We start from the raw sequence: 13,687 nt of genomic DNA on the forward strand, positions 1-13,687 counted from the left end.
CTGGAAGGAGGAATGAGCTGCATAGCTGTAAGAAACCATCTTCCAGGGAGGGTGCATTTGCCAAGGCGTGGGAGTAAGTTACCTGCCTACCGTGCTGGTTAGGAATTGTGCGGCTCAAAAAAAAACTTGATGAGAAAACCACTTCATAATAGGAAAACTAACTAAATTCCAGTTTAATTTTAGTTCATTCTAATTACTCTGAAGTGTGGCTGTTTTGTTACTTAAATAGAAATAAAATTCTGAATTTGTTCAAAATACCAGCTGCAATTTATTGCTAGCTGAACAAATGAACACTTGTTAACAGATACAACCAATTACTGAATTCCATACACTTCTTTCAAATTTTGAAAAAAAACTGATTTTTGTTTTGGAGGTCCAGTCTATGTAAAGTTTACATCTCTTTTCCTGAACAGGTCTCAAATTTGATTTGTGACCTATGTATGTATCAATATAGTATTTATGACCTTCCTTAAATTTACATTAGTTAGTCAAACTAAATTGCACAGTAGTCTCTTGTGGAGAAATCTAGTTTGATTTTATTTCCTTTCAGTTGTTTTCTCCGTGTAATGAATTCCGGAAATGTCCTTACTGCGACTGGTTGCTGTTTTGCGACCCCACCACAAGAAAATTCCGCTAATGTTTTCCCTTTGTCCAAAAGGTGGTTATTTATAGTGGACTATAGATCCATGATTGCTGGCAGCATTTTATTACCTCTTCTAAATAGCCAGTCTTTTTAAAAATAGAGTCTGAACTGTAACCATCAGAGGCCCATTTGCCCATCTCTGTGTGATAGCTGAGCTTGATTTTTCTTTTAATCCGATATCTATGCTCTAAGCTTTTCCAAAGCAGCAATCCTGAATGGGGAGCCTGCCTGGTTTAGGAATAATAAAGCTAACTGTACTCCCTCAACAGCACAAGTTAAGAATCAAAACAGGTGTGCTGCTGCTGATCAGTAGATCCCATGATGCATTTACCCAATGAGCCCTTGTGATTTTGCTGTTTTCTTTTAATGTGTTTTACTTTACCAAATAATTCCTGTTTAACTTTTATTTAAATGATTGTTGATTCACGTCGCATTCAGCAGGAAATGAACCAAGCCAAATCTCTCTATTCTATTGTTGAATGTAGGGTATTGCTACCAATATGGGTCAGATTTGCAGAACATGATGGGAGTTGAATAAGGAATGTCTGGTATCTTGGTGAAGGAGCTCTAGCTGCATTGAACATTGATCAGGTCACCAAGACTGAAGAATTGAAGGTTCAGGGTAGTGACAACATGGAACTAATTGCCTGAGAAGGACAAAAGCTATTGAGGTGTTTACAAGGAAACTGCAAACCTACCTAGGAAGTAAAGTAATTAGAAGGAAAGGGAAGGGATGAGGGTTATGAACATGAGTTCCTGAGTTAAACAAAAATGGCAAAGTAGGCTGGTGGGCCAAATTGCCTGTTTTCGTACTATGCCTAGAATGAGGTCAGCTGAACCACTGCCTGTGGGGAAGAAAATTGGAAAATTACTTTTCTTCTTTCAAGCTCTAACAAAAGCCCTGGCTTCTTCTATTCTCTCAAATATTTAGGTGAGTGCTTCAATGGCTGGCTGGAACCTTTGTTGGGAAGAATAGCTGAAAATTACACAGCTGTGGTAAGCCCTGACATCACTACCATTGACCTCAATACCTTTGAGGTATCCAAACCTGTCCAGTATGGAAGGCAGCACAATCGAGGTAACTTTGACTGGAGTTTGTCATTTGGCTGGGAGGCCATTCCATCTCATGAGATAGAAAGAAGAAAAGATGAAACCTACCCAATCAAGTGAGTGCCTTGTGTATTTGGTGATTTTGGTAAATTTATGCTCAGTAACGCTGGCTGAGAAATGGAATGGGATAACCAAGGACTGACTACCTAAGGGAAGACACTCTAGTATTAGTTATAGCACACCAGCAGCATGGTGAATTAGTAAGATTGACCCAATTGTTTGCACTGCCACCCTGGCAATCTCAAGCCTAAAGAATTGCTTGAGTGCCAAATTGATGGGATAATTTTACTCTGTAAACTGGGTTGAGGTTGTCCAACCCCTTTTCACGTAGGACTTTTGCAATTGTGAAGCCAAATTCACAATGTGATTTGTGGATTGGTACATGAACAATGATTATCGATACTTTAATATATCTATATAAAATATTGAGAATGTTCATGTGTGGGAATGTCTGTTAGAGACACAAGTTAGCTTAGTTGAGTCAATGCCTGATTGTTTCACCCAATGTCAAAACAATATCTTCTCCCTAATTAGCCAGGATGAAGTTATGTTTAAAGATTTGTTTTTAGACAACTCAAATAGCATCAGGTTTTTATGATTGACCAGATCAGTGGGTTTCTTCTTGCATTAACTCTTACTGCCACAGATGCTGCTGGGTCCTTGTAGCTATAATCCTAACTGTTAAATGTGGCAGAAGAACATGGTATAATAATATTCTTAAGTTTTGAAAGTTCCTTATGTAGTGTTGTCCTGTCATTCTATGCTTTTTTTAATTTCTAAAGCATGGGCCAATGCTGATGCTGTTCTGTCTCCTTCCAATACTGTCAAGGGTACTGGCAGATCCCACTTGGGGCTTATCCAGTAAACATAGTCTGGCAAACAGCAAATTAATTTTGAACGTCCTATTTAACTGCAGACTTGAGACTAAGATAACATTTTACATCAATCACTATCCATTCTTCAATAACAATTCATTTACAGAATCACATTTGCAGATATATCATGTGTGTTTAGGGACTCTTTCTTCTTCCCCTCGCTCCCTAACAAATGTAACAGCTAGTCGAGGCAGTCAGTAGCTGAGCATGGGAGATCAGAAATTCTTGCCTTCAATCTCTGGTCTTTACTCAATTTGTTGAACTCGGGCAGGATGGTAACAGGTGCCTGGGCTGTTGGGGGCAAGAAAGGAAGGGATTACCTATTACTTGAAGTAAAAATGTGTCAAATTTATATCTCCCATGGTGGGATAGGCTGTCAGTATTGTGTTTCAACAGGTGCATAAAAGCTGGTTATTGTGGTAGGGTGGAGGCGTACCTAGCCACATCTAACCATAGCCCAGGCCTTCTAAAGATCCAAATAGGAGAATTTAGCAAAGAATTAAGAGAAGAAAGGTCATAAATATTCCTAATCTTTTGTTTCCAGATAATTTACAGTACAATATGGCAGCTAGAGTACCCAAGATTTTGACAGCTATATTGGATTTGTCATTGAAACGCCTGATGTTAAACTTCTGTGTGGGTTTTTTACCGTTTGTAACAAAATATATGGAGTATTGACACTTCTTCCCCACCCATAGGTTACAGACTATAATTATCAGAATCATTGCTGTACTGAAGAAGTGCAGCTGTGACGTTGCTAGGGTAAAATTACACCCTTGTACAGTCTCTTGCTCCTATTAAATATTGTAATTATATATTTTTGTGCATATCCTATCTTTTCTCTTGGCTATGAGACAACCGTCTTTATTGGAACTGTATGTAACACAAAAAGGACACCTTCTCCGTCATGGTGGATTATTTAGTTTGATTATTAGAACAGTAGAAGTGCAAGCACAAAAGCAGAAGCTACGTGGTTTTGGAGTGGCATATGCAGAAAGGTCACTGGACTGGCCAAAAGGACACATAATATGAACATTGAGAAGGTATAACCAACAAGCAGAAATTCTGTTATCACTGGAAGATTGCAGTACGCAGAGAAAGCATGTGACATAATTGATGGAGTGGATCTGAATCACAAACTTGACTGTTAGATGGTGCAAGAATGTGTTGATAGATCTTAATGGGGGATAAAATGATCAGACAACAGCTGGAGCAGCTGACAGAGCCATAAACAAACCAGTGACACCTTGTGACATCTATGACCAGCTTAGATAATGATGACTGTCCAATTGACTGGAAGCGTCAATATTCCATCTGCGCATAATCTGCTTGTGTTATGAGACAGAGGGTACACTTCCATTCCTGTCATTTCCCAGATCTGTTAAGTCCAAGCAACACCAAGATTGTACTTGGTGTTTCTTGCCCTAAATTTTTGCTTTCAGGGATAATTCTTCTTTATTAGTTAATTGAAGGTTTTCACTGAGAGTCTGAATTTCTGACTTAAAATGCACCGTGGAAATTATGCAATAACTGCAGGTGCTATTACTTTGTGAAAGTGCCAGGAGTTAATGGAGGAGGTGAAATATGCCGTGAGTTGCTCTGTACCATAACTCGATGGGATATTTGCATCATTCCTCTCTCAATAAGCTGCTATAAGTTTCTTATTGCTCTGCACATCAGGGCAGTCAATGGCAATTGCCAGTTTTGTGATGCAACTGACTGATGCCATTATTTTTCAATGTCCTGATAAAGGTTTACGGCCCTTAGTCTGAAGCCAACAGAGGACCTATTTAAGCTTTGGAGTTTCACCCCAGCAGCCTGAAAATTGTTCTTTATTTCTTTTTCTAATTTTCTTAAATGTGCATTGTTTCTTGCCAGTTTTGCCTTTCAGAGGGTCCTTTTGGTGTCTCATCATCATCATCATCATCATCATTTTGTGTTCTGCCTTGAGGCAGGTCCTTGGCTTATTGTCTGCTGATGCTTTATTGTAAACTGTTTCATGGTAACCTTTGACAGTGCTGGTTTGCTACTGCCTTACACTTGTTAGTGTTTAAAGGTAAGTAATTGCAGAACCCCTCCACCTGTTTGCATTAGGCCATTGCAGTGCTTTCTCCTTCCTTTCTACTGAGCCTTCATTGGTGAACTGGAGGTGAATTGGATATGATATTTGAGGCACTATCACCTGAACCATTTTTACCACTCCACTTTTTTTTTGCCCCCATCATGCTTCCACCACAGTGTACTCTGAACAAATCCCTTGCAGGCACTTTTTGAAGTTGTTGCGTGTGTACAAACTATGTTTTGCCAGGGCAGCAATTCCTAAAACTAAAGTCCATTTCCCATAGGAGCTTGTTAATGATAATGAAGGTGACAACCCCCGTGTTCAATACCTATGGGTCCAACTCCTACCAGTCTGACACTGGAGAGCTTTAACAAAAGCCAAGCTTTTGCATTCAACAGGTGACAGATATCCTCTTCTACATGGCATCCAACTTCGTTCAATCCAATCTTTCCCCTGCACAGCAAAGAGATTCATTGATCAGTTTCCACAGGATTGCTGGCTTCTTCAGAATGCACGGCCAATTAATGGAACCAACTTGCTGTGTACTAAACATATAGTCATCACACTGTTTGCCTGTATACATTGTATTATTATTTAATGCGTCGGTGATGCCAGTCGTAAATATCAGTATTGTGTCTATCTATTTTATAAGATGTTTGATTTGGGCAGAGTTTTTTTATTCCTCTGCCTTGCCTGTTTCTCCCTTCAATGGGAAGGGTTAACGTGCATTAAATGCGCTAAATTTCTGCAATGTGCAACTTTAGGATCCGAGCATTCAAGAACTATTTGAGACACCTTTTGTCGTTTATCATTCCACTATGAATTATTTAGCAATAGGGGCTAGGTGGATGAATGCTGGGGAGAAAAAATGTTTTGTGATCTTTTTAAATTTTCCTCAACATTTCTGGAAAAAGGAAAGAGCCCACAAAAGACATTTTAAAACGTTATAAAAAGAAAGGCTGCAAGAAGTAATTTTTTAAAAATTGCTTTCAGAAGTTAGATTGTTTATATCCCATCACCTCTCCTCTCAATATGAGCTAATATCTGCTCATTTTTTTAATATATAGTTCTGTGGTTGATCTGCAAAGTAAGTCATTAACTGCAGCATGGAGTTCCCTGATTTGTCATTGACCTTGTCACAGTGTAGGTTGATCGTTAAGCAAATTACAGCATAAGTATAATGTGACGTAAACGGCAAACACAAATGTTTGCTAGCAGTATGAGTTGTCATATGCTGTAGCAAATCCAGGTCCAATATTATTTCTTTTACATTTAAGGGAAGCTAAAAGTTTTTTTTTGTTGACTCGATTAAAGAACTGCAGTCATTTTGTGTTTAGAAATGCAGATGGCTGGTGATTATAGCAATTAGTGGTCATTAGATCTAAGCTTTTGAATCTAAAGTCCAGTCAACTCCCACATTGCATGTGTCAAGAGTCCAGTTTTGAATCAGAAGAGTCCAAGAAACCTGTTGGCCAACTGGTCTACCCCAGACATGTATAATTTCTTAAAGTCATTCATGATATGACTCATCAAACAGCAATACTGTGCCTATCTTTTTGAGATTGTTTTGATGGGCTGTTTGATTTGGACATTGTTTTGATCTCCTCTGATATATGATTGGTATGTCAGTCTGCTTTTAGAGATCTGGCTGGATCTAATGTGGGTAGAACAGTTCGTAGAATTCTGAAACCAAACCCAGAAGTGATACTCAGATTCCAATGGGTACTAATGCATCACTTTTGTCTATAGGTGAAGATTATATTAAATAGGATTGGAAATATCAGGCTGATGCAATAATGGGTTGCAATGTCTGATACTAGAGGTGAAGTGCACAGATTTAGAGAACTCCAATCCGTACCTGACTCTTGAGTGCTTAAGAATGCCACTGCGTGCAAAGAGGAACAGGATTATTTTCACTTTGAGATAAAAGTACAAATTTACAGCCAAATCTAGTTTAATTGAATAAATGTTGAGAAGTGTGGCTTTTTCATTCAAAAATATAATGCTGCCAGAATCCGAAATGTTCAAGAATGGGGTCAGCCTGCTTTTATTTAGCACAAGCAAAATAGGTGTATTAAAACATGATGTCCATGAGATTTGAATTGCTTAACAAATATGATAAATTTTATATGATTATGATATAGGCTGAGCATTGTTATTCTCATCATTACATCTGTTTTATGCTCTCACCATGTTTCTCTCCATGTTGAAGAGCTCCATTCTATCATTTGACTCCAGAAGAACTGAAAAATTAATTTCCTAAGAAGTGGATATTCCTGCAAAACCCTGTAACTGCTTCAGGAATCAGCTCATGGGAAAGCATTAAGTAATGAGCACTTGCCTTGAACTGTCAATGTCACTACTTCGTGGGATATGGCAGAGAATATAGATGTTTAAGATCTCCCTATCTTACTTTCATGCCGCTTATGTCAGTGTGCTGCCAAGTTTATGTTACTTATGGTAACGTACGACTACTTTCATGTAACTGAGAACAGGAAAGAAGTGTATTGTACTATAGGGATTCCAAGAACATGACCATGTCTGTTGTGGAAACAATATGACTCCTCTCACTGCAGTGGTTCATAGTCAAGGTCTATCACCACTTTTTCAACAACTGTGAATGGGAAATAAATGGGGTCTTGCTGTTAGTACCGATGTCTTGAGAACAAATGACAGAAAATCTATTAGCACAAGCAAAATAGACATGTATTAAAACGTGATGTCCATGAGTTTTGAATTGCTTAATAAATATGATAAATTTTACTTCATTTGAAAGAAGTTTATCAACTGTTTGAAAGCAATGCAAATATTGTGGGTCTTCTCTCTCTCTCTCTCTCTGTCTCTCTCTCTGGAGACAATTTCTCACTGATCATGTGGGTGAGCTTCAATTTGGCACGAAATTAAACTATGCAATTTGTCTCCGGCCAATACAGTTGATATTTAGTTTATTTTCAGGACTCCTACGTTTGCTGGTGGCCTCTTTGCGATCTCCAAAGCTTACTTTGAGCTGATTGGAACATACGACAACCAGATGGAAATATGGGGAGGAGAGAATGTGGAAATGTCATTCAGGGTAAACGCAAATGCTTATGTTTATAATGCTCACCCCTTGGTTGTGACTGTTGAGATTTAAGTATGAGTGAGTTCCTCTGGCTGATGTGCAAAGGTACTGTCTGTTGTAAGGGAGGGGGTGGGGGGTGGTGGGGAGAGAACAAAAACACATCCGGACGCCGTTCCTGCTGTTGACCACTATCCTGTGAACTCTGCTGGAAAGTGTGTGGATGCTTGAGAGCAGAATCCGATGTGGCTTTGATGCCCACAGGACAAAACCCAAGCTAGCGCACAAAGAATGGCTCTCCTCATCATTAGTATTTGTCATTTGCAAAAAACTTCGAAGTATTTTTGTTTTGTCAGGTTTAATGTTTTGGAACCTTTTGCTTTAAGAACATTTGCTTTATACTTGCAAATTATTGAGGGGAAATTATTGAATAATCTTGATATTACTATTAAGCAGCTGACAGAAGTTCTTTCGACCTCTTTTTAGTAAGTCTCACTGACCATTTCAGCATTTGGGTTTCGGAGCGAGGCAGCCCAAACCCATTTTAGTTTGTTTCTCGGTGACAACTATAATCAACCTGGAATGGATTCAAGCCCACCATTTCCATATCTGGAAAACTAGTCAACTAAAGGTTGTCATAACCAATTTAAATGGCACTTTTGGAGGCTTCCATGTGTTGAGGAATTGCTCAGCAGAAAATTGAATTTCCCAGGCTACGCCTTTGGAGTCTGTTATGATGAGGATTCTGCAGGGTCCTCATGCGCAACTCCTATCTCTGCTGGAATAATGATTGTCTGGCCAGTGGAAAATTCAGGCCAATATTTTTTTTTAAACTAGTGTATTCCATATGCCTTCAGTGTCTGTCATGAATGCAGATCAGCCAAAAATTGACAGGCATCAGCTGTGACTCAGTAGTAACACCCAATTCATGAGCTTCTTGGTTCAAGCTACACTTCAGGACTTGAGCTCGTAATGCAGGTTGGCACTCCAGTGCAGTACTGATTTAGTGCTGCACTGTAAATGCCACCTTTCTATTGAGACACTGTACACCCACTTGGGTGGACATAAAAGATCCCACAGCATTATTTGAAAACAAGCAGCTCAATTCCCTGGTGTCCAAGCTAACATTTATCCCTCAACCAAAACCTAAATCAAGTGATAGCGGTCATCTAATCTTGCCATTTATTTCATTGCTGCTTACGGAGGATTGCTGTGCGCAAATTGACTGTTCTGTTGTTTACATTATAACAGTGATTACATTTCAGAGCTACTTAATTGGTTGTAAAGCACTTTGAGAGGTTTGAAAATTGTGAAAGGTGCTTTGTAAATGCCTGTCATACGAAAATGAAATTATTACTAATATTTTTAAGAGCAAGTCTCCTGTCATCTTGGCAGATCAGACAGGATGGCTTGTTGGCAGAATACTGTCATTTTATATGCAGCCTCCTATTCTCTCCAGCCTCCTTCACTCCTTCATGCCCCCATTTCAGCCATCTAAGCTCCACACTTTGGGAAGCCCTCTTAAAGTGACCTATTTTACCGAGCTATTGGTCACTCCTCTTTGTCTCTCATTTCTATCTGATGATACTTTTGAGAAGTGCCTTTTGACTTTCTATGTTAAAGGTACTGAGTAATTTGGGCACTTTTCAGGTGTGCTACACTTTGGTACTGCAACACTATCAATTTCCTCACCAAATCAGTTTTACCCCATTCTGTTCTTGGAAACATCCCAGCTTCAACCGCTCCACCAATCACATCTAATGCAATATTTAAGTTCAACAAGCAATATAATTTAACCACGTACAAATGGCCCTGAGCGCTCTTTTTGGGAAGATTTCAGGAATGTTTGATAGTTGTGCAACATCAATAAGTGTTCCCTCCCAGATTGTTGTCTACATCATGAAGGCTCTGTCTTTGAGATATAGAGAAGAGGTATCCAAAGGAAGAGGTGTTTAATCCTGCATTGATTAACACTTTGAAGAGGAACTGGATCCTTGCCTCATTTGGAATGAAAATTGAAAATTGCAAAAATAGTAATATAAAGGTGATACAAAGGGAGAACAGATCTTGGCAGAAGGATTTGCAAGTAAAGAGAAATGAAGCCATGTTTGCAGTAATTTTTGTTTGGACAATGGAAGGGCCAGAATTGTTCACTTGAAATGTTCTTCTTTTAAGCTTGCTTATGCATACAGAATGTGCTTTTAGTGTAATTAAGTATTATATAAAAACTGCTGTATACTACTTGGCTGTGAAAAGTAATTTCTTTTGGAAAGTAGCACTTCTAACCACTTAAACATACATAGAATGTCCAAGATAATTGACAAAACTGATACTTCAGGGTTGGATGTTTGTGGAGCTGAGGCAAGATCCACCAGAAGGTGACAGAAAAGAAGTGTCATGCATGTCACAGTGATTTGTTGCAAAGATTTGTTTTTAAAAAACTCAACTGCTGTTTTACTGCTTTTCAGTTTTTTGACACCGTTACTGGCTGATGGACTGGATCAGTGTCTGTTCTGTAAAATAGTATGGGGACCGAGGGACTGATACCTCAGTGCAGTACTTAAGGAATTCTGTAACATGAAGGGCTGTATTTGAACTGAAACATTAGCTCAAGGTCTCGCCTCCCCATCCAGTGGGTAGGAAAGGTCTCACACCACTTTTGCAAAGAAGAGGGGGAAGTTCTCCAAAGTGCCCTGGCCAGTAATCATCCCTGAACTGATTATCTGGTCATTACTACATTGATGTCCTTGGGCATTTTGCTCTGCAAATTGGCTGCGATGGTTCCTGTATTATAACAGTGACTCCACTTAAAGTACTTCATTTGCTGTGATGTTGTGAAAGGCATGATCTAAATGCAAACTCTTTCTATCTACCATTTTGGGGGAAAAATACTCTCAACTGTGCGATGGATAGATGGGTTGTGGTAGAAAATGGATTCTTTCTGGATTAGAGTAAAATGAGTTAAATGGCCTTCCTTAACTGTGCTGATTTTCTAAATGGTGCAACAACTGAAGACCCAGTTTTTTTTAAATATACACCACAATCTCTAATGTGAACACAATCAAGTTGGGAAGATACAGAATGTGAAGAAGTATAAGCTAGGGAAAGCTATTTTAGGGACATTTAACATGTGCTTGAGGGGTGGCAACAGCAGGGTGCATAGGAGAAAATGAGCAGGTTTACTGAAATTTACCCTAAATTTGGCTCCTTTATCCTGGCACCAAAGTCAGAAATCAGCTTTCTGTGAAACCATACACGCTTGAATGAAGTGTTGGTGTATGAAAAGCGAGAAGAAATAGTACAGATTTTAAATTGAGAGTACTGAACCATCTTGGAGAAGTTAACTTGATTGAGCATACAAGCATGAAAAAGGTGAAGATACAGTTTACAATTGTGATTAACAAACTCTATACCTGTACTGACGATTCAATTTCTTAACAATACCCGAGTTGATAACTCCTCATAGTCTGTTCCCTCTGATCATGCTATCTTCAATCACTTTTCAAACAAAAAAATACATTTAAACAGGATGTTAGATGACTACAATCTTTAATGAGGTCAATATTTATTAGAAGTTACAGAACCAACGGGCTTTTTCTTCAATTGGGGAAAAAAGATCTATTATTTTGTCCCACGTTTTCCTCAGTGTGAAGGTTATTAAACCAAAATAACCGGCAATTAGCTGTATGTCCAAATAAAGGTAATTTCTGTATTAATTTTTTTTACAGTTTTGGTATTGGCTAATACCACGTTGTCCAACTGCTTTGTTTTAGGTCTGGCAATGCGGTGGGCAGTTGGAAATCATTCCCTGCTCAGTGGTGGGCCACGTGTTCCGTACCAAGAGCCCTCACAGCTTCCCAAAAGGTGTGCAAGTAATTGCCCGCAACCAAGTGCGGCTGGCTGAAGTCTGGATGGATCAGTACAAGGAGCTGTTTTACAGGCGAAATCAGCAAGCAGCGAAGATGGCACAGGAGGTGAGTGATACAACTGCAATTTTGTTTAAAACCATAAATTGTAATCATTTTAACTTCTCCCCCACCAAATAACGCAAGTGCTTGGTTAACAAAGGTTTCTGTGAGCAAGACCTTGTGCCCTATGTTCCAGTTTCTTTCCTAGAATCCTCAGTGTATCCCTAGGAGTTAATCAGCCTCATTTGCAACTTATTGAAATTGATATGGTTTTGCATTACACTACTAGACACCTTTTCCAAATATTAAACACAGGCGAACACTGACAACTACATATTATATATTTACTATCAATAAAGAAAACAAAGTCCAACAAACACTTACTATATTAACATAAACTGGTGAAAGTCCATATGCATTTTATTATCCTTTTTGTCAAAGTAACTAAGGAAACAGCTGTATCTGAAGATTGACATGGCAAGTCCTGAGGAAAATCTAATTTAACAAGGGACAATTTCAGTGGCATCCAACAAAACCATAAAGCAGAGTAAGAAACATTTCTTTGCTTTTTTTTCAGAATTTTGTAGTCAAACTGTTTGAGGACTTTGTTCACGTGAAAGATGTAATTCAACATATGTTCAAATATACAATGGCAGGGCAGTTACATGTGGGGATGGATGGGGTTTACATTATGTAGGAAGAAAGATGTTTTTGACTGAAGATTGCAACACCAGTTTACATCCTCCTGATCAATTGATGGAACAATTATAGAATCAAAATAATCATCTTTAATTACAAATGCAATTATAAAGTCTACATTGTTGTAATGTTTTTCTGTTCTGTCACACACTCATCCATCTTTCACCTCCTTACCCTCCCACCACTGTTTATCTGTTGAGCTCATCAACTAAGCTTGTCATTCTTGCCATGACAGACCATCTGACTTGATGCACTTCCAGTGCATCATGAGTGGCATATGTTCCATGCAATACACCAAGGTAACCACTATGTGAGAGTAGAATTTAGCAAGATCAGAGTATTATGATCAGAATATAGCGTGAAGTGAGTTGAATAAAAATCTAGTTGGAATTTCAACATTCAAATTTTCTCTTAAAGAAGCATGGCAACTCTCTCAGAAAATGGCTGACCACAGTCCTGATTTAAGCGTGTGAAATGTTTTTGTTCTTTTTCTCTCTTCACCAAGCACACCATCTCAAAACAAGCCAACAAAACCCATCTTCCAGAGGTAACTATGTTCAACTGCCAATTACCCTGCAACTCCTGTCTACCCCTGGGAAATTTCCTTTTTGTCTTTTAAGTTAATTTTAACTGAGACGTTTTGCCCACTCTCAAACGAAGCAGAATCAATCGCTGACTCGGTTCAATATACAGAGTCACAGTGATACAGCATAGAAACAGATCCTTCAATCCAACTCATCCATGCCGATCAGATGACCTAAACAAATCTAGTCCCAATTGCCAGCATTTGGTCTATATCCCTCTAAACCCTTCCTATCCAATATACCCATTCCAGATGCCTTTTAAATGTTGTAATTGTACCAGCCTCCACCACCACCTCTGGCAGCTTATTCCGTATATGTACCACCTTCTGTGAAAAGTTGCCCCTCGGGTCCCTTTTAAATCTTTCCCCTTTCACCTTCAACCTATGCCCTCTAGTTTTGGACTTGACTATTCGTGCTATCCATGCTCCTCACGATTTTAAAAACCTCCATAAGATCACCCCTCGGCATCCGACGCTACAGAGTAAAAAGCCCCAGCCTATTCAGCCTCTCTCTATAGCTCAAGCCCTCCAATCCCGGCAACATCCTTGTAAATCTTTTATGAACCCTTTCAAGTTTAATAACATCTTCCCTACAGCAAGGAGGCCAGAACTGAATGTAGTATTCTAAAAGTGGCCTTACCAATGTCCTGTACAGCTACAATATGACGTCGCAACTCCTATAGTCAATGCACTGCAATAAAGGCAAGCGTGCCAAACACCACCTTCATCACCCTGTCTACCTGTGACTC

General features: G+C 39.0%; 1 protein-coding gene across 1 annotated transcript in view; it reads left to right on the forward strand.

Moving 5' to 3' along the window:
• LOC109926019 (polypeptide N-acetylgalactosaminyltransferase 3-like) overlaps nt 1-12,203 on the forward strand; it is a gene marked incomplete at its 5' end in the record, with an annotated part of 27,974 nt that extends 15,771 nt beyond the window's left edge. Inside the window, 4 exons of the mRNA XM_048618847.1 lie at nt 1,575-1,809; nt 7,646-7,763; nt 11,522-11,722; nt 12,098-12,203. Of these exons, the coding sequence (XP_048474804.1) occupies nt 1,575-1,809; nt 7,646-7,763; nt 11,522-11,722; nt 12,098-12,100 (557 nt within the window). The remainder of the gene's footprint in view (nt 1-1,574; nt 1,810-7,645; nt 7,764-11,521; nt 11,723-12,097) is intronic.
• Nucleotides 12,204-13,687: the final 1,484 nt, after the last annotated feature.

Source organism: Rhincodon typus, chromosome 41 (genome assembly GCF_021869965.1).
Source record: "Rhincodon typus isolate 14 chromosome 41, sRhiTyp1.1, whole genome shotgun sequence".
Taxonomy (NCBI): domain Eukaryota; kingdom Metazoa; phylum Chordata; class Chondrichthyes; order Orectolobiformes; family Rhincodontidae; genus Rhincodon; species Rhincodon typus.